The 26,789-nt window shown below is 40.0% G+C and overlaps 1 protein-coding gene across 4 annotated transcripts in view; it reads right to left on the reverse strand.

Moving 5' to 3' along the window:
• Positions 1–25,018, reverse strand: part of POGZ (pogo transposable element derived with ZNF domain) — a 47,514-nt gene extending 22,496 nt beyond the window's left edge. For 2 of the 4 annotated variants that reach the window (XM_045790541.2, XM_045790540.2), the window contains exons 1-3: positions 24,726–25,017; positions 9,091–9,215; positions 7,967–8,125 (exon numbers count right to left, since the gene is read on the reverse strand). In XM_045790541.2, coding sequence (XP_045646497.1) covers positions 7,967–8,125; positions 9,091–9,214 — 283 coding nt within the window. In that variant the 5' untranslated portion in view covers position 9,215; positions 24,726–25,017. Of the gene's footprint in view, positions 1–7,966; positions 8,126–9,090; positions 9,216–24,725 lie in introns of all 4 variants that reach the window. The other 2 variants (XM_045790544.2, XM_045790542.2) reach the window with 2 other exon arrangements.
• Between the last annotated feature and the right edge of the window lie 1,771 nt (positions 25,019–26,789).

Below are 26,789 nucleotides of genomic sequence, written 5' to 3' on the forward strand. Positions count from 1 at the left end.
TCTAATAACTCCAATGAATTCTAATGAATTATTTTAAATGCTCTCTACATTTTTTTTTTTTAAAGATTTCATCCATTTACTTGACAGAGAGAGAGACAGCACAAGTGAGCACAAGCAGGGGGAGCAGCAGAGGGAGAGGGAGAAGCAGACAACCTGCCGAGCAGTGAACCCAACACAGGGCTCAATCCCAGGACCCTGGGATCGTGACCCAAGCCAAAGGCAGATGCCCAACCGACTGAGCCACCCAGGTGCCCCTGCTTTCTACATTCTTATTAAATCTGTCCTTAGAGAAATTCTTTTTTTTTAAGATTTTATTTATTTATTTGACAGAGAGACAGCCAGTGAGAGACGGAACACAAGCAGGGGGAGTGGGAGAGGAAGAAGCAGGCTCCCAGCGGAGGAGCCTGATGTGGGGCTTGATCCCAGGACTCTGGGATCACACCCTGAGCCGAAGGCAGACGCTAAACGACTAAGCCACCCAGGCGCCCCCTGTCCTTAGAGAAATTCTGACAATCCATGGGTTTTACGAAGTTCTACTTCCAGGGGATGAAAGAGGCAACCAGAATCCTTAGGCTTAAAAAGCCTATAAGAGAATTAACCAATCAGTAGCCTGCCTCGAAGTCTGAACTAGGTACCACAGCCATAAACTGATTAAATAAGGGGAAGAGATTCAGCAGCCTCTCTTACAATATGTCCTGCTTTACAAATCTGAAGGTCTTGATGTGTTCCTTTATTCTTTGTTTCCTTATGTAGCCCTAAGATCCAAAGAGGGCTAAATGGAGTCAAAATGAGCCAAACAGGAGTTGAAAAACATATCTCTAGAGTAAGAAACCTGTAACATTAAATTCACATCATTCACAGCACAGAATTAGGCAGTGATTTATTCTACTACATAATATTTCTTTCCAAAGCAAGTGTATGATCAGTCAGAACTATGTAAGTAATTTCTAAATGCTGAGTGATATGTTCTAAAGAACAAAAAGAATTGTAAAAACTTTCCAAAATTTTATTCCTGACGCCTTCTTAAAAAGAGCTTCACTGAGGTACGTGGATATCATCCACATACCATACACATTATTCATGTGAATATACAATTCAGAGGTTTTTAGTATAGTCACAGGATTTGTGCAACTCTCACTTCTATTTAATTCCAGAACATGCTCATCATCCCAAGAAGAAATCTTAAAGCCATTGGCAGTTACTCCCCATTCTCTTCTCCCCCAGCCCTGGCAATCGCAGATCTATTTTCTGTCGCTAGAGGATTGCCTATTTTGGACATTTCATATAAATGGACTCCTAAAATATGTTGCCTTTTGCATCTGACTTCTTTCATTTAGCACTACGTTTTCAAGGTTATTCATATTACAGTATTTCATTCCTTTTAATGGCCTAATAATGTTCCATTGTGCAAATGTATCACCTTTTGCTTATCCATTCAACAACTCAGGTTATTTCCATTTGGGGGCTATAATGAATAATGCTGCTATGAACATTTGAACAGGGCGTTTGTGTGATGTTTTGGGTATATAGCTAGGAGAACTGCTAAACCATATAACTATGTTTAACTTTTTGAGAAACTGCGAAACTATTTTCCAAACTGGCCACACCAGTTTTACATTCTCACCAGCAATACAGGAGAGTCCCAATTTCTCTACATTCTCATCAAGACTTGCTATTTGTCCATCTTTTTGACTACAGGATCCTGGCAGGTGTGAAGTGGTATCTCACTGTGGTTTTGATGTGCATTTCCTTAATGACTAATCATGCTGAACATCTTTACATGTGCTTACAGGTATCTATACACTCTTTTTGGAGAATGTCTACTCAGATCCTTTGCCCATTTAAGAAATGGTCTTTTTGTTATTATTTTTTTTAAAGATTTATTTAGGGGTGCCTGGGTGCCTCAGTCAGTTAAGCGTCTGCCTTCAGATTGGGTCATGCTCCAGGGTTCTGGGATCGAGCCCTGTGTCAGGCTCCCTGCTTGATGGGGAGTCTGCTTCGTCCTCTCCCTCTACCCCTTCCCCTCCTTGTGCTCAAGCATGCGCCCTCTCTCTCTCTGTCAAATAAATTAACAATTTTTTAAAATGTATTTATTTATTTAGGGGGGGTGGGGAGAGACTCCTGCAGCAGACTCCCTGCTGAGAACAGAGCCCAATGTGTGGCTTAATCCCAGGACCAAGATCATGGCTGTCAAGAGTCAGCCGCTTAACCAACTGAGCTACCCAGGTGCCCCAGACTGTCTTTTTATTACTGAATTGTAATGGTTCTTTATATATTCTAAATGCCATGTCCATTACCAGATATATTATGTGCAAAATTTTTCTCCCATTCTATGGGTTATGGTGAATTTCTTGATTATGCCCTTTGAAGCATAAAAGGTTTTAATTTTTATGAAGTCCAATTTATCTATTTTTTTCTATGGTTACATATGCTTTTGCTATCCTAAGAAACCACTACCTAGGAGCACAGAGTCTGCTTGAGATGCTTCCTCCCCCACTCAAATAAATTTTTAAAAAAGGAGAAAAAAAAAAAAGAAAAAAGAAACCACTACCTAAATCAAGGTCATAAAGACTTACACCTATGTTTCTTCTAAAAGTTTTCCAGTCTTAGCTCTTACATTGATTAGGTCTTTGACCATTTAGTTAATGTTTATAAATGGTATGAAGTAGAAGTGCCAATTCATCCTCTTCTGTGTGGAAAAAGTATCCAGTTGTCCCAGTATCATCTGCTGAAAAACTATTCTATCCCCATCATATAGGAGAGGATTACATTTTTTAAAAAATCAACTATCATTATCCGTGAAACAGTTATTTTGGAAAATAGAACAAAACTGTGCCCATATCCCCACCCTTTTCTTTCTCCTCCCCTATTTATTCTTTTATTTATTTATTTATTTTAGATTTATTTGAGAGAGAGAGAGAGGAAAAAAAATTTGAGTGTGTGTGACCAGGGAGAGGAGCAGAGGGAGACAGAGAGAGAGTCTTTTTAATTTTTTAAAAAGATTTTAATTAATTAATTAACTTACTTACTTACTTAAGATAGAGCAAGAGCAAGAGAGAGCACAAGCCAGGAGGAGCTGGAGAGGGAGAGGGAGAAGGAGAAGCAGGCTCCCCAACAGGGGGCTCCATCCTAGGACCCCCGGATCATGACCTAAGCCGAAGGCAACCACTTAACCATCTGAGAGCCACCCAGGCACCCCAAGAGACAGAGAGAGAGAGAGAATGCGCACACGCGTGAGAGAACGAGAGAGCGTGAGAAAGCGAGACAGTCTTGAGCAGAATCCCTGCTGAGCACAGAGCTCGAAGCAGGGCTCAATCTCAGGACCCTGAGATCATGACCTGAGCTGAAACCAAGCATCGCATGCTCAACCAACTGAGCCACCCAGGTGCCCCCCATTCACTCTTGCAAAATAATATTCACCTTAATTATATTTTAACAGTGGCTTTTATAAAATATTACATATATTTAAAAGTTATAAAGTGTAATGATAAACACTCTTGAATCCACTGCCCAGTGTAGGACTAAACCATTATAAAAACTATCCCTGTGCTCCTCCTCTGTCTCAACCCATGGCCTCCCTCTCACATATAAATAAAAAGTTCCTTAAAAATCAAGAGTCGGGGCGCCTGGGTGGTACAGCGGTTAAGCGTCTGCCTTCGGCTCAGGGCGTGATCCCGGCGATCTGGGATCAAGCTCCACATCAGGCTCTTCTGCTATGAGCCTGCTTCTTCCTCTCCCACTCCCCCTGCTTGTGTTCCCTCTCTCGCTGGCTGTCTCTATCTCTGTTGGATAAATAAATAAAATCTTTAAAAAAAAAAAATCAAGAGTCAAGGAAATGCTTGTTAGGTAGACAGGGCAAGGAAAACAAGAGAAACAGGTAAATTATAAAAGCCAAATCAATACCCCCAAAAAACCAGTTTTTTACAATATAATTATCGGAGGAGGTGGCTATTGGTAACCAGGAGCCAGACAAGTTTTAAAACTGGTTTAAAAGGAGGGAGCAGGAAAAGACAACTTTCTAACTTTCTCAAGCACATTGTACACTAAGTGAAACAATACGGAATTGCTTAAAACTTATTCTCTCTTGCTATGTTATTAATGTAATAAGTACACAATATACCAATACAACTAAACCAAAGGCTTACAGAAAAACTGGGTTTGAAGACAGAACTTTTTTTTAAAAGATTTATTTATTTATTTGAGAAAGAGAGAGAAAGCATGCATGCAGGGGGAGGTGCAGAGAGTCTCCAGCAGACTCTGTGCTGAGTGCAGAGCTCAACATGGGGCTCAATCCCAGAACCCTGAGATCACTACCTGAGCTGAAACCAAGAGTCAGACACTTAACTGACAGCTCAACCCATGCACCCCGAAGATGGAACATTTTTAATTCACTCTATTCTGAAGTCTCATCCCTAAACTTAGATTAGCATTTCAAGAATATAAGATAAAAAAAGTTACAGAGTTGTCTGCATTGTGCAAAAAGGAGGTGGCTAGGCAAATTGGATCTATTAATGCATGCTTATCTATGCATGAAAATTTTTTGGAAGAATACACATGACACATGTAACTGAGGTTACCAGTCTATACCCAATTTTTTCCTCCATTAGCACGGGTTAATATTTTAATTTGAATACTAAAAGTATCTTTTTCTTTTTTTAAAGATTTTATTTATTTATTTGACAGAGAGAGAGAGACAGCCAGCGAGAGAGGGAACACAAGCAGGGGGAGTGGAAGAGGAAGATGCAGGCTTCCCACGGAGGAGCCTGATGCGGGGCTCGATCCCAGAACTCCGGGATCACGCCCTGAGCTGAAGGCAGACGCTTAACGACTGAGCCACCCAGGCACCCCTGAATACTAAAAGCATCTGAAGTAAATAAATATCTGAAGTAAATATCTAAAGTAAATAAAATCAATATATGTTAAATATAAATATATATTAAATGTGTTAAATGTATATTAAATAGTATTTATAATTTAATAATTAAAATATAAATATTATTATTAAACAAGTATATATGATAAAATATTAAATATTATATATATAAACTTTGTACACAGCCCTGGGTGGGCTCAGAAATCAAGGGTCCATTTAAGGAGTCAAGAAGACTAGGTCATGGGGCACCTGGGTGGCACAGCGGTTAGGCGTCTGCCTTCGGCTCAGGGCGTGATCCCAGCGTTGTGGGATCGAGCCCCACATCAGGCTCCTCCGCTATGAGCCTGCTTCTTCCTCTCCCACTCCCCCTGCTTGTGTTCCCTCTCTCGCTGGCTGTCTCTATCTCTGTCGAATAAATAAATAAAATCTTTAAAAAAAAAAAAAAAAAAGAAGAAGAAGAAGACTAGGTCATGTCAGTGTGTCGTGACATGCTCCTCAGAAACCTTGGAACACCCTAGGATCAAAGAAAAATTTAGCCACATGGTTGCTAACTTGATGGATTATTTTTTAAAAAATACACAGGGCTGGTTTGGTGGCTCAGCTGGTTAAGCACCTGACTTTGGCTCAGGTTATGATCTCAGGGTCCTTGGATCAAGTCCCACATCAGGCTCCCCCCTCAGCAGGGAGTCTGCTTGTCCTGCTCCCTCTCCCTTTGCCCCTCCCCCTGCTCGTGCTCTCTCTAATAAAAAAAAAAAAAAGAAAGAAATATAAGGAAAGCCACAGAACACAGTAGGAAGGACACAAACTTTGAAACCTAGACAATTCAAATCCAGTTTAGTCACTTATCAACTATTCGACCTTAAGCACATTATTTAGACTCTCTAGGACTTGGTTTCCACATCTGTAAAAATCAAAGAATCCTCTGGACAGTGGTGTGTATGTGTACATACACGTGTGTGTGTGTGTGTGTGTGTGTGTGTGTGTATATATATATAGGTCCCTATTTATAAGTTTAAAAAAAATTCTAAGGCTATATCAAGTGATAAAAATCATTATTTTCAGTAACTAACAACTGAAAAAATGCCTATAAAAATTAGATTTAAGTTCAACAGTACCTAAAGTTGGCAAGAATATGGGGAAAGAACTATTGGCGGGCACTTACTCAGAGCAATCTATTAGGTGACACGGTCTATTCAATTTTAAATGCCTGATCCAAACAATCTCACTTTCTACGGAAGATATGCTTACACAGTGGGTACAGATACAATGCCTGAGAACGTTCACCAAGCACTGTTTGTAATCACAAAAAAATAGAGACCATAATAAATACCTAACAATAGAGGAGTAAACGGTTATAACCAAAAATAAGACCACTGTATGCACTTCTAATGGAAATATAAACTTATACAACATTTCTTGATGGCTAATCCAAGAAAAATATCAAAATCCTAAAAACTATGATGAACTTTGATTCAACAATTTGAAATTTATAAATACATTCTCAGAACTAAGGATGTGAGAAAAGATACAGAGACACTCACAACAACTCTTTAAAATAGCAATACAGGCCTTTACTACTATTGTTAATAAGTTAACCAAATGACAGGAAATACAGTTGACCCTTGAACAACTCAGGTTTGAACTGCACAGGTCCACTTGTACATGGATTTTTTTCAATAAATATAGTACAGTATTGTGTGTTATTTCTCTTTTTCATAATTTTCTGAATAATGTTTTCTTTTCTCTAGGTTGCTTAATCCTAAGAATACAGTGTAATAGATATTACATCTAAAGTATGTGTTGACTATTATCAACAGAAGGCTATCTGTAGGTAAGTTTTTGGGGAGTCAAAAGTTATATGCAGATTTTCAACTGTGCAGCCAGCTGGCACACCTGACCCCCACACATTGTTCAAGGGTCAACTGTACAGTTATTCATCAACAATGTTACAGACATACATTTGTTAAAATGAGAACATATTCATTACATATTAAGGGGAAAAATGAGGCAAAGAGTAGAGTCTGTATGATCCATTTTTGTAAAAAAGTAAATCATTACATATAGCATAAAGTATATAAAAGTACATATATGTATAAAATAAGTTACAAATAGTTATCTCCAGGTAGTGAGATTACAATTAAAAATTTTTTCCTTCCTTTTATTTTTTCACTGTTTACTTTTCCTACAATACATGTTATTGTTGTTTTAATAAAGCTACCGTATTTTAAGGATTTTATTTTTACTTATTTATTTGAGAGACAGAGACAGATAGTGACAGAGATAATGAGAGAGTACAAGTTGGAAGGACAAGGAGAAACAGGCTCCTGCTGAGCAAGGAGCTCGATGCGGGACTCGATCCCAGGACCCTGGAATCATGACCTGAGCCGAAGGCAGACGCCCAACCGACTGAGCCACCCAGGCGCCCCAAAAGCTATTTTATTTAAAAAAAATAATTAAAAGTCTTTTGCAGCAACGCAATGATTCTCCAAAGTGCTTATTCTAGCTCTGAATCTTAAGACATAACTTGCCAATAACTCATCTCCAGAGTGTAAAAATAGTCATCAGAAATGAAATAGAAACCAATACTACGTAGCTTCTCTGGCCAATAAATACACTAAAAACACTACTCTTTCACCATTTCCTTCAAGTAGACAACAACCCTATCCTATTTTTCATTCCTAGGAACCAATAACCAAATGAATCTGCCAGAAAAAATCCAGAACAAAGCTGCCGTGGGAGAATTCTTGGGCTCTTCTGCTTAAAAAAAATAAATAACAAAAACAATCAAACAAACAAACGAAAAACCCCAGATCTCTTTAACAGGAATTTTGGGTTTACAGTTTCTATCCTAGAAATTATCAGCAGCAAGAATCAGGTGCCCTTGGACTTGAAGCACTAGCATCAATTCAGCACTAACTCAGAAGGAACAGCACCACTCCTGAATCACTTCCGTATCACAGAATCATCACTAAATTCACGCCAACTAGTAGAACCACATCAGTACCTACAACTAAATGGGTATATCTGTTCCTAAGACCTCTTTAATTCTCTCACCGTCTGGCCCAGGAAGAATTTCCCAATAATCCCACTTACCATTGTTGTTGGCAATTAGTGTGACAAGAGTCTTCTTTGTACTGTCGCTGTTCTGTGCCCCGCTGCTACTAACGGTGGTGGATGTAGAGAGGTGCCCAGCAACAGAAGCATGGGCAGCGATGGGCACTGGAGCCGAGACTGGCTGCTGGCTCACAGAAACTGTGGGGAAGCGGAGGCACAGTCACTTGGAGACAGGGACAGATGACACTAAAGGATACTGTTCTAACCCCTTTTCATCTTGTTGTGGGTCTCTATAACCAAAAAGTTCCCTGCTTTCTTTGCAAATCCAACTGTGCACCTGGTTTCTCCTCCTGGTCGTCCCTCACTCCACCAATTAAGACACAAAGCCTTCTTCATCTCACATTGCCTGGTTAATTTAGATCACAAGCTCACTGAACCAGTATTTTAAGGTTTTGCTTATATAGCACAAGCAAACCTCTAGGACTCCAAGGTTTATTATCACCACTATTGGTATTCATAACCATGCATACATAAGTAAGACGTCCAAAAGATTCTGATCCGTGTCCTGTTTCAGCCTAAACCAATGCCGTCTTCAGGTCTCAAGGCGGGAAGATAAACAATGAAGAGAGCAACGGATACAATTTAGGGGGGAAAAGAACTATCACCCGCTTTTTGAATTCAGGGCAATCGAGAATTTGACCCTGCAGCATCACCTTTTTGAAAGAGCAGCTAGCAAGCCTAAGTTTGTAAACTTTCCATGAAGGCAGACACAAAGCAATTTCTGCTCAGCTCACAAAGGAAACCAAGATCAAGCAAAACAAAGAAGAAAAAAATGACTATGGGACCCTGTTTTTGACTGGGTACATACATGAGCACTGACACACACCACTACTTTGCATTCTCGTTCATTTGTTATGTGGTAAGAGGACTGCTAAATATTTGAGAAGCATTGGCTAATTTAACTCTCGATGTTTTAGTGTTTCTAGCTTTATATATGAAGATACTGAGGCATTTTTACAAACAAGAGCAGGGGAAAAAAAGCACCAGTGCCACAATGAGGCATCCTTGGATTCTTAAAGTCCTTCTCCGCCTCACACTTTTGTAACAAAAATGCCATCCAATTGAATTAATTTAAATAATCTAAGATCAAGAGTTTTTGTTACCTGTAGTAGTTTTATCCACTGAATTATAATCTTCAACAACAGAATCCTCAATGACATCACTGATTTTCTGCCATGGCTCCAGCTCCTCCTCCTCACATTCCATAAAGAGGTCGGTGTCCGCCATGCTACAAGAAAAAAAGACAAAATAAGATACTGACCTCAGAATGAGAGAAATAATTTTTTTTAAAGAGTAATATAAAGTCATTTTCTAGAGAGAAATAATTTTATACAAAATATGGAATCAGATTCTTGAATCTATCGGTAACCCACCCCCCCTTGTGCTCCCTCTACTGTTTCCCCAACCTCCCCTTCCCACATTTCAAAGGATCCAAAATTATACTTTTTATTCTTGAAAAAAATTTATTATGAAAAAGCCCACAACAAATTATTCAATAATCAGGACTATGAAAGTTTAATTTATAATACCTAGGGCCGTGATCAGAGTGAGGCAAATCATGCAAGTGCAGGGTCTTCAATTTAAATGTATATTTTGGGGGCTCCTGACTGGCCCAGTCAGTGGAGCATGTGACTCTTGATCTTGGAGTTTTGCGTTTGAGCCCCACATTGGGTGTAGAAATGACTTAAAAAGAAAATGTTTAGGAACGCCTGGGTGATCAGTTGGTTAAGCGTCTGTCTTTTGGCTTAGGTCATGATCTCAGGGAGTCCTGCATCAGGGCTCCTTCCTCATCTCCCTCTGCCTGCCACTCCCCCTGCTTGGGCTTGTGCTAGCACGCTCTCTCCCCCTCTGACAAATACATAAAATCTTGAAAAGAAAAGAGAAAAGAAGAGAAAAGAAAAGAAAAACATAATCTGTAAAATAAGGTAAAATAAATAAATAAAATGAAATGAAATAAAATTAAGAAAAGAACCTCACAGTCTAGTCCCAGTTTACAATCTTAGGCTTGTTAGCTGTTCTTTCAACAAGGTGATCCTGCAGGGTCAAATTCTCGATTGCCCTGAATTCAGAAAGTGGGTGATACGTATTGCATGGTGCACTGGGTGTTTTACGCAACTAATGAAGCATCGAGCTGTACATCGGAAACCAGGGATGTACTGTACGGTGACTAACATAATATAATAAAAAAAAATTTAAAAAAAAAGTGGGTGATAGTTCTTTCCCCCCTAAATTGTATTCTCGTACTTTCCCATGATTTTGGAGTCAGCCTTTACTTTGAAAACACTTGCCTAAGTTAACACAGAGCCTACATCTTCGCAACGCAGACAGAGATACTCCTTGCTATTCTGCCCGCCCAATATTAGCTGACTAAAGGTCAATTTCTTTGTCTTGGAATTGTAGAAGCATTACTGCTCAATGTTCAAACAAACCTTTAATGCAAAGGTTCTCACAGTGCCCTTAGTATTTCAGAAATTTTTTTTTACCAAACCCCTAAGCCAGAAACAAAACCACCAGCTGGATCCAACTTCACGGATTCGTTTGAAGATGCCCAACAGATGGCGTTGTTCCCTTGAAAATTTAAAGTATCAAGGCAATGCCCCAGGTAAGTTAGCTAGAGCCAACTGCCCAGTTTCAATGGGTAAAGTGCCTAACTTGATTCTAACTAGTCTCTAATATTCTAATTATTTGTCTTCCCAGGCCAAAATCACAAAGGGGAGAAGATATGTACAAGGAAAAAAAACACTAAGGTATCAACTTAAATTTTCTTAGTTTCACATTTAACTTATATGTATAAAAGACAATGCTAGCCAGAGGATGAATTAAAAAGAAGCCAAATCCATATCACAGGCATTCCTTGAGCAAAAACTGCACAACACAAACTTCTGTATTGCCCAGTCTAGTTTCACTGAAAAAGATAACATTCTAAATGACCTTCTTTTTTATTTTTATTTTTTAAAGCTTTTGTTTGAGAGAGCAAGCAAGCGAGTGAGAGAGGGCGAGTGCGCAAGGTGCGGGCGAGTACGAGGCGGAGCGAGAGGGAGAAGCAGGCTTCCCGCTGAGCAGGGAGCCCCCAACAGGGCTCGATCCCAGATCATGCCCTGTGCTGAAGGCAGACACTTAACCAACTGAGCCACCCAGGGGCCCCAACAACTTTCTTTTTTAACTATTTAATTTTACACCAGTTCTTTACTGTATAACTTTTTCAGGCCCATAGCCAACAGATAATTAATGCATAAATATCAAACACCCAGCAGAAGGAATATAAACTGTGGATGATAACCTCTACAGATGGTTCTCAAGCACCTTCTTTCAACCCTGACAAGGTGTGAGCGAACTCCCCATACATATGCTGAGCAATCTGCAGAAAACGTTCCTTCAGAGTAAGGAGAGCTATCTGAATGTAAATTTTGGTTTTCATTGTCATGCCTATGGCTATTTTATGGCTATTTTAATAGCACATCCAAAAGGCTGGTCTTTTACCTCAACTATATAGTATTTTAAGAAACTCAGTGCATGTTTTATTTTGTGAAGCAATGAATTGTAATAAGAATAACCAAAGTTTCTTCCACTTGATCACCAAGTCAGACTATGCTAAGTCCTCCCATGAAAAAGATATTCTAAGAAACAGAGTGGGAAGAGTAAATCTGAAAAAATGGCTTAGAAGATGTTTGTGGCCTACTTTTTATCAAGTGAGTGAGAAAAAGAACTCCGCAGGTATATGCTCTGTCAAGACAACCAACATAAATTAAAAGATTCAAAACGGGTAGAAAATTCAACTCAGAAAATAGTTCCCAAGTTCTTCACAGCAAGCAAGATGGAATTAACCAATAAGGCTTGTCAACCCAGAAAAAAAATAACAAATCGAACTGAGCGTATTTCACACACTACATCCAACGTCTCTGAAAGACAATGAACCCAAGTTTTTCAAACAGTCCTCAATTATGACCTAGACTCTTATCTCTGAGCAAGATCGTTCATTTTAGCATCTCTAGTTCAGGGTCAAAAAACAACTCTGTTGAAAAGATAGGCCATACCACAATAGAGGTACCAACCTAAATTAAATACAAACTTGAAAAATGCAAAATGTAAATTTAGCACCCCTCCTGTAGTTTTCCAGTTATCAAAAAGAAATCTTCATTCGTATGATGAAATGCTGTATTTAATAACTCTGCCAAGATGTTCACGAAAGAAACACCATCATTCTCTTTGGTCTTTAAAGTGATCCACGGCATACAGTCACCTTTCAACTATTTTTGATTGAAGAGGACAGGAATTACTAAATATGCAGTACTGCAATATATGGATCTTCCCAAACTATCACTCTATTGATATTTAACCTCTTTCCACACCAAACCTTTAACGTAATTTCTCACAAAGAAAACAAAACAAAAAACAAAAACAAAAAACACCCTGGACTTTTAACCTTCTCTTACCTATTATTTTGCTATAAATGTATTCAGACTTTGTATTTCTCACATTAACAAACAAAGAAGTTGAAATTCAATTCTTACTCAATTTAGGGGAATTTTCATTTCTTCTGCCAGGTAAAAATGTGAATTTCAGAAAATAAAGGGTAGCACATAGGGAACACAGTGCCACATCAAGACGAAAACTTGCGATGGGCAGCAAATTTGAGAATCATACTATACCCAAGTGAAGTGGCAAACTTTCATCATATTACAATTATGAGTCTCTGAATCAAGACTGTTAATGAATCTTTTATACTCTTTTAAAAATGAGATATGGGGCACCTGGGTGCCTCAGTTGGTTAAGTGGCTGCCTTCAGCTCAGGTCATGATCTTGGGGTCCTGGGATGAGCCCTGCATCAGGCTCCTTGCTCAGCGGGGAATCTGCTTCTCCCTTTCTCTCCCCTTCTGACTCTCCCCCTGTGCGTGCGCTCTCTCTCTCAAATAAATAAAATCTTTATTAAAAAAAAAATAATACAAATTCTAATTAAACATAAAAGTAGAGGTGTATCCATCACCCAGCTTCAAAAATTATCAACCCAAAATTGTTCTTGTTTTATCTATGTCCCCTCTCCTTCGTATTATTTTGAAGCTAATCCCTATTATATTCATAAATATTTTGGTATGTAGCTCTAAAAGATAAAGACCTAAAAGATCATATAACAAAAGAAAGAAAGTACCATTAAATGCCTAAAAACTGATAGTCCCTTAATATCAACATTCAATTCAAATTCTCTCAAATACCATACTTTTTAAAGTTTGAATTAGGACCCAAATAAGGTCCATATATACCATGATTATTTGATAAGTTTCTTAAATCTTTTAATTTATAGGTCTTCATCTTTTCTTTTTCCTCCCCTGTAATTTATTTGTTGAAGAACCAGCTCACCTCTTCTAATTTCTACAACTTGGATATTGTTGATCCCATACCCATAGCATTTACATGCCTCTGTCCCCTTGGATATCCTGAAATTGACAGCTGGATCTAGTGGCATGTTTAGATACAGGTTGAACTTTTTTTCCAAGACTACTCATAAGGATGGGGTTTTCTTCCATCAGGAGGCATGCTCAACGCCTAATCTAATCATCCTAAATCATTCCTTCTTCATTTATTAAATGGAACAAAAAGCAGGGGGGAGCCTGGGTGGCTCAGTGGGTTAAGTGTCTAACTCTCGATTTCAGCTCAGGTCATGATCACAGGGTTCTGAGATCCAGCCCCATGTTGGCTCTGCACTCAGCAGGGAGTCTGCTTTAGATTTTCTATCCATCTCCCTCTGTCACCCTCCACCGCTGCACTCTTCCTCCAAAAATAAAATAAATAAATCTTAAAACTAAAACCAAACAACAAAAAAACCCAAAAAGCAGGGGCACCCGGCTGGCTCAAGTCAGTGGAGCATGTTCCACGATGGACACAGAGAGAAACTTTTATAAAAATTTAAAAAACAAAAAGGCAAAACATATCTATACTTGGTTACCCAGTGATGGGTATTCCTTCTATCTTGATTACTGCTATCTTGCTTGCTTCTTTCTCTTTACCAGTTTTCAAGATAATTCAATAGCATTTCACCAAAGTGACCAATAAGCTTATTGTTAAGCTATCATTATGATATATTTTATTTTATTTTATTTTAAGAAAGGGAGTGGAAGGGGCAGAGAGAGGAGGGGAGAGAGAATTTTAAGCAGGTTTCAATCTCAAAACCCTAAGATCATGACCTGAGCCAAAATCAAGAGTCTGACACTTAACCAACTGAGCCACCCAGGCGCCATTATGATATATTTTAAACATAATTTATGTGTTTTGATCCATTGCAGTTATTTTTACTGATACTCAGAAGTGTTCTATTTTGGCCAGTGGAACTTCAGTTGGCTCCTGAGTCCTTTCGACACAACTCTCAGTAGTGTCTGATAAAACCCTTGCCGTGACAAGACAAATGTTCTAGGTTCATCTCATACATTTCCTGCCCCAGACCAGAATGAGCCATTTCTCTAAAGAGTTCTGATTCCTTTTGGTGAAGAATGATATTCCAAGACCAGTCTAGATGCTAGGGACCTTTCTGCTCACTTTAAATATAAAATTATCTCCATATCAATCACCGATTATTAGTCAGCTATCTTCAATTTCACTCCTATGGCATATGGCAGAAAAATTCCACATCTGCAAAGAATATTTGTCTTAGAAACTTAAAACAAAATTCTATTTTTTCCTGAAATTCTTTCTTCAGATTTCTCAGTCTTGTAAATTTATTGAACAAAAAAATTCTCATTACTTCTTCCCATATTCCAAACTCCTTTTCCTTCCCCTAAGAAGAAGCCTGGATCATTTTCCCGGTTGGGAGAATTTACATAAACACTGTTTTTTTCAATAAATATATTGAAAATGTTTGGAGATTTGTGACAATTTGAAAAAAAACCTGAAAAACCGTGTGGCCAAGAAATATAGAAAAAATTAAGAAAAAGTTAGCTATGTCATGAATACACAAAATACATGTAGATACTAGTTTATTTTAGCATTTACTACCATAAAATATACACAAATCTATTATAAAAAGTCAAATTTATCAAAGCTTACACATTTACAGACTGTACACGGTGCCATTTGCAGTTGCAGGACTGTAAACAAAGATGCAGTATGAAATAACTGCATAAAATTAACTGTAGTACATACCGTATTACTGCAATAATTTTGTAGCTATACCTCCTATTCCTACTGCAGTTAGCTCAAGTGTTGTGAGTATCCCAGTGTTCCCTTAAAACACCACTTGAGGGGCGCCTGGGTGGCTCAATGGTTAAACGTCTGCCTTCGGCTCAGGGCGTGATCCCAGAGTCCTGGGATCGAGCCCCACATCAGGCTCCTCTGCTGGGAGCCTGCTTCTTCCTCTCCCACTCCCCCTGCTTGTGTTCCCTCTCTCGCTGGCTGTCTCTGTCAAATAAATAAATAAAATCTTAAAAAAAAACACAAAAAAACCACTTGAGCAGTTCGTCTCTCCAGTAAGTTGTGTATCACAGTAAAAAGTGATCTCTTCTAGTTCTCACTATTAGCATTAAGTTTTTGGGAAGTCAAAAGTTATACGGAGATTTTTGACTTGGAGGATGTCACGCTGTTGATATCCCTAACATCCCCCCATACGATGTTCAAAGGTAAACTGTAGTTAAAAAAATTTTAAGGATGGGGCGCCTGGGTGGAGCAGTTGATTAAGCATCACACTGTTGGTTTCAACTCAGGTTGTGATCTCAGGGTTGTGGGACCGGGCCCCATGTAGGGCTCTGTGCTCAGTATGGAGTCTCATTGGGGTTCTCTCTCCCTCTCCTTCGGCCCCTCCTGCTCATCTCTCTCTCTCAAATAAAACCTTTAATAAAAAAAATTTAAGGACAAAAGTTAACAAAGAGGACGCATTTAGTTTAATCAAGCCCTTTAGCAAGTCACTATGTTTTGAAGACAGTCTTTTCTCGAATGCCAAGATAAAGACAAGACAGATCACCTTACAGATATCAAACAAATATCAATCTCAACTATTCCTAACAAAAACTATCCATAGCATAAAAGCTTATATAGCTAATAAGATTCCTTTCCAAGGAAACTGGGGGGGGGAGGGATGTTAGATAAAGCAAAAAGCCTACACCTTTGACTTATAAATGAAGAGCTCATTTCTCCCTTCAATAAAATTTCCAGTAGAGCTAAAAAATGTCATCATATCCCACTGTTCTCCAACACATACCAGGCACAGCTGTGCAGCCTATCTGCAGAAGAAAGTTGAACAGCTGTATATGGGTTACATAAAGGGAAAGTAAATCATAGAGGACATTACTAAGGAATCTTCACACATGCCAGTGGATTTTATCCAACTCAGTGATACTCAAAAATGGGAATTTGCCCCTGAGAAGACACCTGGCTTCTCCATGTTTGGAGAAATTTTTGGTAGTCATAACTATGGGTGGGGTTGGGGAGGGGTGCTACTGGCATTAATCTAAGTAGGTAGTCGCCAAGGGTGCTATTAAACATCTTATAATGTACATGTCATCTAGGGACTTATCCGCTCTAAAACATCAACAGTGCCAAGATTGAGTAACCTTGATCAAACTGAATCCACACTCTGAAGGGCAAAAATTTCAAAACAATCATCCCACATCCTATGCATAAAGAACTATCATTTCTTTTTACAATATCTGTCTTCTCAAAAACAGAGAAAATAAGCAGAACAAGTTTCCAATGAATTGTTCAATGGTTACATCTTACAAACTAAAACCATTTCTATAAAACTCATATGCATCTGGTTTGTTTCACCTTATAATCATCTACCTGTGAAACTTGATTTTCTCCTCATAGTCATCTGACAACTTCTGTGCCATTCTTCTTCTTGCCCAAGTACCTAATTTCTCATTATAAAACAGGAGCATCATGATGTCGATCCTCTAATATTATGGTTATTATCGTATCAGTATTGCTTGTAACTGTCAGTAAGTTATTAGTATTGACTAGTGAATAATTTTTGTGAAAATAATTTTCCAAAGTCCTTTAATCTAATCTCCATTTCTAAAATTTCTGGGTTTTTAAAAAAGATTTATTTATTTGAGAGGGGGAGAGTGGGGCGGGGTGGGGAAACATCTCAAGCACACTTCTGAGCATAAAGGCCCATGCAGGGCTCGATCCCAGGACCCTGAGATCATGGCCTGAGCCAAAACCAAGAATCAGATGCTCAACTGACTGAGCCACCCAGATGCCCTAAAATTTCTGGTTTTGACCCCTTTACAATTCCTCTAGGGGTTGCTTCTGCTAATATATCAACCCTTCTTGCCTGTCCAACTTTCAAATCATTTTCTCAGAGGGCAGTGAACCAAAATGACATGAAGCCAACCTATTTCTGCGTTTTCTCAAAGTCGTATTGTTATGTCTGAACTTAAAGTTACAGAGGTAACTCTATATCTCAAAAACCAAAGGTTATGACGGTATTTTAAGTTTAAATAAAAATGTCAGCCAATAATCCAAACTCCGCCTGTCATGAACCGGTGTGTAGCTTGTTCTTTTGTAAACAATAAACAAGCCATTGACAATAATGTTTAACTTTAACCAAATCAAGCATTTAAATTTAACTTGCAGTTTGTAGGAAACACAGCGAAATAGGAATAAGTAGCACCATAACGAAATAATGAGGTAAATCCAGAAGGTGGGACATTCTATAAAGAAATAATCAGACAAATGCAGAATATAGAACATTCTATAAAGCTAATAACATGTTCTCTCTAGAAATGTGACACATGGGGCACCTGGGTGGCTCAGTCGTTGGGTGTCTGCCTTCGGCGCGGGTCGTGATCCCACATATCCTGGGATCAAGCCCAGCATCGGGCTCCCTGCTCAGCGGGAGGCCTGCTTCTCCTTCTCCCACTCCCCCTGCTTGTGGTTCCCTCTCTTGCTGTCTCTGTCAAATAAATAAATAAAATCTTAAAAAAAAAAAAAAGTGACACACAGAGTAAGACCAAACTAAATTAAAAGAAACTAAAGAGCCGTAACAAATGCTACATGTGAACCTACACTGCATTTTGGTTCATATAAAAGCTATAAATGACATTCTGGAAACAACTGGAACATCTGAATATATAGATTAGATACTAGATGATTCTTGGGAATTACTTTTTACTATTTTAATTTTTAAATTTTTTTATTTTTTAAATCGCAATTCCAGTATAGTTAACATACCCTGTTAACAGTTTCAGGTGTACAACATAGTGATTCAACAATCCTATATATTACCCAGTGCTCATCAAGGTAAGTGTACTCTTAATCTCTTGCAACTTATTTCAACCATTCCACCCCACCACCTAGGAACAACTTTTTAAATTTTCTTAGAACAGTTACATTAGAGTTATGCAGGAGAATGTATTTATTCTTAGCAAATGCATAAAATATTTAGTGGAAGTGTCATGACTGACTTTCAAGTGGTTCAGCAAACATGCATATTTTGGTACTTTCTTTACAGACATTAGTACGTTTAAAAAATGTCACGTCTAGATAACGGGATCATTGCCTGTACTCCTTGTATTGTACTCTTTCACTTCTACATGCATGAAATTTTCTTTTTTTTGGAGATTTATTTGAGAGAGAGAGAGAGAGAGCGAACACAAGCAGGGGGAGCAGCAGAGGGAGAGGGAGACCGAAAGCAGACTCCACTGAGCAGGAAGCCCGACAAGCCTTGATCCCAGGACCCTGGGATCATGACCTGAGCTGAAGGTAGATGCTTAGCTGACTGAGCCACCCAGCTGCCCCCTATACATGAAATTTCTTAATAAAAAGTCGGGGAGATCAGATGAATAAGGTGTGAGGATCTAATGTAAAACACAGCGACTAACTGATAACACTATCATATAATGGAAATTTGCTGAAAGTAGAACTTAAATGTTCCCACACAAAAAATAAATGTGAGGTGATGAATATGTTCATTAGCTGGATGGGGGGAATCTTTTCACAATGTATGTAAAATCACCATAACATATGCTTTAAATACCTTCCATTTTATTTGTCAATTATACCTCAATAAAGCTGAAATTTTAAAAAAAAGTTGGGGGTAAAAACTACCTATTCATACATTGGTTGTGATATTTTTGTGCGACCATATTCTGCCATTATCTTTTTGCCATTTACTAAAACTGGTAGCCCTGCTGACTGAATTTTCTGTTAACATGTTCTTATTTCTATGAGTAATTTTCATATAGATGGTATATACACGCTTAAAATGTACACGATAATTAACTAATGTTAGAAAGAAAACATGAACCTGAAGTGGATTATGTAGGCTACCAAAGAGGTACTCTAAGAGAAGAGGAACTTTGCCATCTTCCATTAATCCAACCCATTATTTGACATCTTGGTAACCTATCTGGTTTCTGTATTTATAACAGTAATTATACTAACAACATAATTTTTGTGTAGTCAGTAGGCTTTACTCAACACGGCAGCTCACACAGGACTATTAGCAATTCCCATAGCCTTTTAAGTCTTTGGCATTCATCCTTCCATCCACAATATGTGTATACCAGATACATCTTTCTAGAGAAAAGTGAATTAATTATATCTTCAGTGCTGGCAAATATGGTAGTCTATACTCAGGTCCTAGCTAATCAGTAAAAGTCTACATAACTGAAAATCAAGATACAAAGAATCTTTACAACCAACCTATTATTTAAAAGCAAAAAAAAAAAAAAAAAAAAAAAAAATCCAGCAGCTATACCTGCCAGTCTACTTTTGAGGTACTTACTGGGCAGCAAATGTTTACCTACCCTCATCTCAAATAATATTAGGAAAACATGTTTTCTACCAAAACTCTCCAGAAAGATTTGGCTCTTGAGGTTTTGAATTCCTTTAATTTGTCCGGTTCTTTCACAGATGTAAAGTAAATACCAGGAATGAAGAATTCAGAACTTAACATTTTCAATTCACTGCTAGTACATACCCGCCAATGATTCAAGATAAAAAGAACATTTGGAACAGGGAAAATGTTTTAAAAAAAAAACAAACAAAACATTTAAGAATACACTCTCTCTTATTCCAAGGTGAGAAATAAACAATCCTCAAAACAACTGGCATTTGTTTTCAAGTTAACTCAATTTCTAGCTTTAAAAAAGATTAATTTTAGAAAACCTACAGACTATTTAACATGGCTATAAAACTAATTATTAAACCTGTAAGAAGCTTTTATTTATCCAGTCTTTTGCATAACCTATTTTGTCCCTTACAGAGTCTAACAGTTGTAGAATCTCAGATAATATTCACAATGTATTCTTTAATAATGTTAATAATCTAATACTCTCAAAGACAAAATATTTTCCATTTACCAGACAGGACATCAATCAAGAAGTACCAGGATATAGGTTATGTGCTCCTTACTATAACAACAAATAAAGTAAGTAGTAAATTCCCTACTTTTAAAGGGTTATATATTCAGGAGTCCCTTTCCCAAAAAAAGCTCTTCTTCACTGACAGTGGTTATGATACCTAAATCCCATTTCTACTCCCTTTGATTTCATTTAACTCTGATAAACACCTGAAATGTTAGCCTATTTCCCTTTTCTCCTCCCAAGTTACATGTAAAAGTATGTTTCTGTGGATATGGCTTTAATATCACAAACCAGAAGGCCAAAGAATCTATCAAAATCTTATCATATTGATATGACAAAGGCACCAACCAGCTTTAGGGTTTGTAATTTAAATCAGAAATCTCCACCCTCAACAAAAAGACATTTATGTGGAATAAAGACTGAAACATTACCCGGAATGTATTTTATTTTGCCAGACATTATTATGTAACTTACACTCATCATCTCAATGAATTCTCACAATTGTATGTACTAAGTACTACATTTTACAGATGAGGCTTAAAAGGAGGTTTAGAGAGATGAAGTAACCTGCCCAAGGTTACAGTTAGTAGATAACTGTAATCCAGGCCAGGATTCAAATCAACCTTTTTCTCTAGAATTCTTCCCCCAAGCCACTGCCTCCTTATTAACTCCAGCTAACATTTGTAAATTCTCCAGAAGTTCCTAAATGGAGGCTGATTGGAATGATCTCAAAAGCAGAAGCATAGGACACAGTGAATCATTCCCAAATTTTTTGGTCTTGAGACCCCTTTACAGTCTTAAAATTATTGAGGGACTCAGAGAGTTTTTACTTATGTGGATTACATCTTTTGATATTTACCATATGAGACATTAAAACAAAAAGTTAAATACTTATCAATACAATTAACAACCATGTAAACAAATCACATTAACAAATCATGTTAACATAAATAACATTTTCAATTAAAATTACTATTTTCCCCAAAATAATTGGAGAGAATATCATTTTACATATTTGCCAATCTGTAAAGGTCTAGCTTAATAGAAGGCAGTTGGATTCTCATAGCTGCTTAATGCATTCCGTCTGTTGCTTTAAGTTGCTTTGGTTAAGTTTATAGATTATCTGGCCTCACAGCAGGAAAGGGGAAAAGTATTCTAAAAACCTTTTCAGATAGTTGCCTATACTGACACAATACCAAAACTCAACAAATGGTAGTTTCTTAAAGAACAGTTGCATCTTGGGGGTGCCTGGGTGGCGCAGTCGTTAAGCGTCTGCCTTCGGCTCAGGGCGTGATCCCGGCGTTATGGGATGGAGCCCCACATCAGGCTTCTCCGCTAGGAGCCTGCTTCTTCCTCTCCCACTCCCCCTGCTTGTGTTCCCTCTCTCACTGGCTGTCTCTGTCAAAATAAATAAATAAAATCTTTAAAAAGAAAAAAAGAATAGTTGCATCTTGGACCCTGAATCCCTATCAATGAACTTTTCGTACTTTGTTACATTAAAATCCACTCGTGTAGGATACCCTGGGTGGCTCGGTTGGTTGAGCATCTGCCTTCCGCTCAGGTCGTGATCCCAGAGTCCTGGGATCAAGTCTGCATCAGGCTCCTTGCTCAGCAGGGAGCCTGCTTCTCCCTCTCCCTGCAGCTCCCCTGCTTCTGCTAGTGCTCTTTCCCCCTCTCTGACAAATAAAATCTTTAAAAAATAAAATAAAATAAAATCCACTGGTGTACCTTGTATTCTGAAGGGATCATTTACCCATGATGATTCTGAAACATCATGTATTGGTTACTTGGAAAATACAGATTTACTGAGATGCCCATCCTTCAAATAGTGACATTATTTCACTATAAATATAAATACAATATAAAAAAGATTTAAAAATCACAGTCATTAACACTGATGTTTTAAGAAAAGGCTTAAAAGGACTGGGAATCTGGGATATCAAATTTTAACAAGTTCTAATTTTCACTCATTTTTTTTTTTTTAAGATTTTATTGATTTGACAGAGAGAAAGACAGCCAGCAAAAGAGGGAACGCAAGCAAGGGGAGTGGGAGAGGAAGACGCCGGCTCCCAGCAGAGCAGGGAGCCCGAAGCAGGGTTGGATCCCCGCGCAATCCCAGGACCCTGGGATCACGCCCTGAGCTGAAGGCAGACGCTTAATGACTGAGCCACCCAAGCGCCACCTTCACTCTCAAATTTTTATCATTAGTAACAAATACTGTCAATTGCTTTCCTCCAAATGACAGGCTCACCTCATTGCCAAGAAAATATGTGCCAAACATTAAAGTTTGAAAAACTGTAGTTTTGTCAGTCCTTCCTTCCAAGTAAAAACGCTGTTCCATGAAACAACAGCTCAGAACTCAATCTCACAAGTGCTTTTCATTTTGAGAAGGATCATACCTTCTTAGGCAGCCTAAGTGCTTTATGCATCCTTCCCATTCGGTCAGATTCTTAAAAATTAAAAAAAAAAAAATCTACTCGTGTTGAGATTTAGTAAAAATCATTTTTACTGCTTCATCAAGGACATTCCACACATGGTGTTCCGTGCAACTGCCTTGCTTTGTGCTAAGGTACCACCAGTACTTTTACCCAGCTTCGCTTTTGGACCATCAGTCCAAATGTCATTGGAAAAAAGATAAATAGCATCTTAGCATTTTCTATTTTGAAAACAGTTATGACCTCTCAGCTCCCCTGAAAGGGTATGAAGGATCCCCCAGGGGTCAGTGGGCCACACTTGTAAGAACTGCTTTCCCAGATTACACCACTGGTTGAAGGTGGGGGTGGAAACGAACAAAATCCTGTTCATCCCAAGTCTCCATTCAGTTAGTTCCTTGACTTTGAGATATACCACCATCATGACCGGTATGTTATAATCGTTAACATAAGAAAGGAGAAGGAAATCAAGGACGTAAATTGCCATTGTTTTAAGATTATATACTGAGCACTTTCACACTACACCAATAATTCTCAATATGGTGGTTACCCCAGCAGGAGGACTGCGGGTTAAAAATGAAGAGAAGATGGCACTCCCTATCCCACCCAAAGAGACTTGGGGATGAGGGCCCCAAAACAGCTCTTTCAGCAAACCTCAAGGTACTTTTTATGCATCCCGAAGTCTGTGCGAACTAGTTCGAATTCAGAGTCCAACTCCTAGTCCCAAGAGCAACTCAGGATCTTGAAATTCAACGTCGTTCATTAGGAAAAAGGCCTCCCTGCCCCCGCCATTTCCCCTCCCTCTAGATGGGAAAATCCTTTGAAAATAAAACTCCGTTTCTCTGCGGTTTTGAGCTGCGGTAGGAGGCGTGTAAAAGAGTGTGGAAGACTAGGCTACAATCTGCAACAAGAAGGCGGTTGTTCCGAGATGGTACAAGTGTCTCCCCATTTTCATCTCGAAAACGAGATTGGGCTAATTGACTTCCAAGACTCTTCTCAGCTCTTTTTCTGAGCTTACAACGTTCAAGCCAAGTGAGCAGAGATATGCCCCGTTATTAACAGTTTGGGGGAATCCCGCGTCTGACGGGAGAGGAAATCAGAGCAACTCGCAGAAAGGAGGAAGAGCAGGTGGATCAACGACATCACTCCTTTCCAGTAGGTGCTGAGAATCTAAAAAAAATAGTCCCTGGGATAAACATGGCGCCCACCGCGGCAGGATATAATCATCAGAAAATAAAGATTTTCCGCCCCATCCCAGCTTCTAAATCACGGCGCCAACCCAAAGAAATTTTAGGGCCAAGGGAGGAGACTTTGTAAACTAACTGCAGTGCACTGAGGCTTAGGATGTACTACTGGACCGAGCAGAGATTACATAACACAAGGGAGCGGCACAGCGATCACTCATCTTCCTCCTCGCACTCAAAAAGAGCGCCCCACTCCTTCGCCGGCGGGGGCGCGGCGGGAGAACCGAGCGCTACCCACCCCCCTCCGGGACGTCACCTCGGCGCGGCCTCGCCCCCTCGCCCGCCCCTCCCGCCGCGCCCGGCCGTCTCACACCGCCCGCGCCCCCGCCCCCTTCCCCGCGGGCCGCCGCCCGCGCCCGCCCACTCCTCCGAGACGCCTCGCGCCGGGCGTGCGTGTGGACGTCGGGTGTGTGCGGGGCCGTGGGGCGCGAGTGCGCGCGCGCGCGCCGCGGCGGACGCCGGGGGGCGGGGGCGGCCGGCAGGCAAGCTGGGGCCGCCCGGCCCGGCCCGCCGCGCGGCTCCCGGGGCGCACGCACTCACACTCGCGCTCGCGCACCGCACCCCACGCCCGCCGCCGCCACTGCGAGCCGCGCAGCCACTCGCGGGGGGCGGGGGCGCGCGCTACCGGGCCCCCGCCCCCACCCCTCGCGCACCCGCCCCATCCCCCTCTCATTGTCTCGTCTCGGAGCGCCTCGCCGAGCGAAAAGATAACGGAACCCCCGGGAGAAGGGGGTGGGGAGAGAGAAGGCTCGCCCGCTCGCTCACTCACCTCCCGTGGTCGTCGCCGCCGGTAGTCTGACCCGAGGAAGGCGCCGTCGCCTTAAAGGGACCTTGCACCCGGCGCCGGGAGAAGGGGGTGGGAGCAGGGGAGGGGACGGGGGCTTGGGGGAGACGGCTGAGAGGGAACCGTTGAGAGCTCGTCTCCCCGAGGGTGAAAGGAAACCTCCCTCGGGTTCGAGCGATTTGGGGTGGATTTTTTTCCCGAGGGGGGCGGGGGGGCCCCGAGGGAGGGGGGGTGGGGGGGCCAAGGAATGCGGCTCCGTGTACGGGAGCTGGCGCGGGGGAGAGAGACGCCGACTCCCCCCACCGACCCTCTCGCCCCGCGGAGGGATACGTCTCGTCACTTCCGCCCTCCCCCTCTCATGGCCTTTCAATTGGTTAGAGTGTGTAGAACGTCATGGGCTCATCCTAACCCCTGCCCGGGCTTCTTTTCTAGTCAAGTTTGTCTGGGCCTGCAAATAAATAAATAAATAAAAACATTTTTTTTTTTTAAATGAAATAAAGAATAATTAGCTTCAGAAGCAACATCCAAAATTTGGTGAGAAAAATGGGATTTCCAAAGAAAATATTGCCCAATTCACTTGCCTGGACTTTCCAAGAAAATTTTGGGAGCCTCCCCACTTTCCACTCAAGGCTTGTACCTAACCAAGAGGGGAACCTCATGCCACAGGCCAGATGGGGAGGCCCAATGGCACCAACAACTGTCATTGGAACAAGGGCAGCAAAATGGCACACACTCTTCCTCAGGAGACATTCAGCCAAGTAGCCTTAAGGCAGTAGCCTTAAGTGAAGAACTTTTAAAAGCCATTTTTACTCTGAACCTTTCTGGATTCTGAAAAGAAATCACATATATTGCTTATCGAAGTGATTCATGTATGGGAACTGCTTTGAAGCCATTGTCAATAGACTCAGCAGAGATCCTCAATTCTAAAAAACCGTAGATTCTACATCTGTGTGTTTTGTTCCAATCAAGGCTGAGATGGATTGGCCCAAAGAAGTCGATGAGTCCATTCAAGACCATCCACCTGTAATTTTTCCCTGAACAAAAAGTAACCTCTTTTCCAGGTAGCTAAGAAATTTTGTCCTTTTTTAGTTTTAGAGTTGATGATATTAATATTGTAATATTTTCCTTGGATATGTGAGTATATTGTTGCTCTCTAAGCAATACACAAATATTTGTTCCACACCAAATGTAAATCAAAGTACTAAGTGCAAGACTGGGGAGATTCAGAACCATATTCATTCATTCATTCAAACCACCAGACTGAAAATAGGCCATGGAAGTAGGCATTACAAATTGTGCACCCATGCACATGTGTGTACACGATGTCATCCATTTTCATTCCACTTCGTCTCATTTTATACCAAGAACATGTGAATGATTTCAACTTGTCATTTTTAGCAAGAACTTTATTACTTGGATTGAAAAAAAATCCCTAATCCTTCTGAAAGTACTTCTGAAGCCTTTCCAGACCTGATCTGGAAAAGCCCATGATGGGATTATGGAATCAACCACCAGAAGACAAATTCTACACGAAGCTCAAATCCTATTTTATGCTTTCCTGCAATAATTATAATTCATTATAATGTTATTTGCCTCTGAAATACTCTTGTTGAAATGCATTTTGCCATACTGAAAGTGCCAGCTTATCCTCTCTGCCAGTGAGGTCTAGTCCAGCAGACTGTACCGTGCACTTTGACCAATAACCATTAGCATACTATACTGAAAATGGGTCATGCCTCCATTCACTGATTCAACACATTTTTATCGAGTACTTTGCTATATGCAAGCACTGGTCTAGGTGCTGGGAGTACAGCAACAAAGAAAGCAAACAAAATTCCTGAATTCATGGAACTTGCACTCTAGTGGGAAAAGACATACAGTGTATACATAAACAAATTGTTCCAATATCTATTGTTGAATAACAAATAGCCCCAAGACTTAGTGGCTTAAAACAACAACAATTTTATTATTATCTTTCATGGTTCTGGGAGGTGATTAAGCTAAGCTAAGCAGTTTTCACTTGAAGTCTCATGCAGTGGTTGGGGCTGA

Source organism: Ursus americanus, chromosome 12, assembly GCF_024610735.1.
Source record: "Ursus americanus isolate L20-20 chromosome 12, mUrsAme1.1.p, whole genome shotgun sequence".
In the NCBI taxonomy this organism is placed as follows: Eukaryota; Metazoa; Chordata; class Mammalia; order Carnivora; family Ursidae; genus Ursus; species Ursus americanus.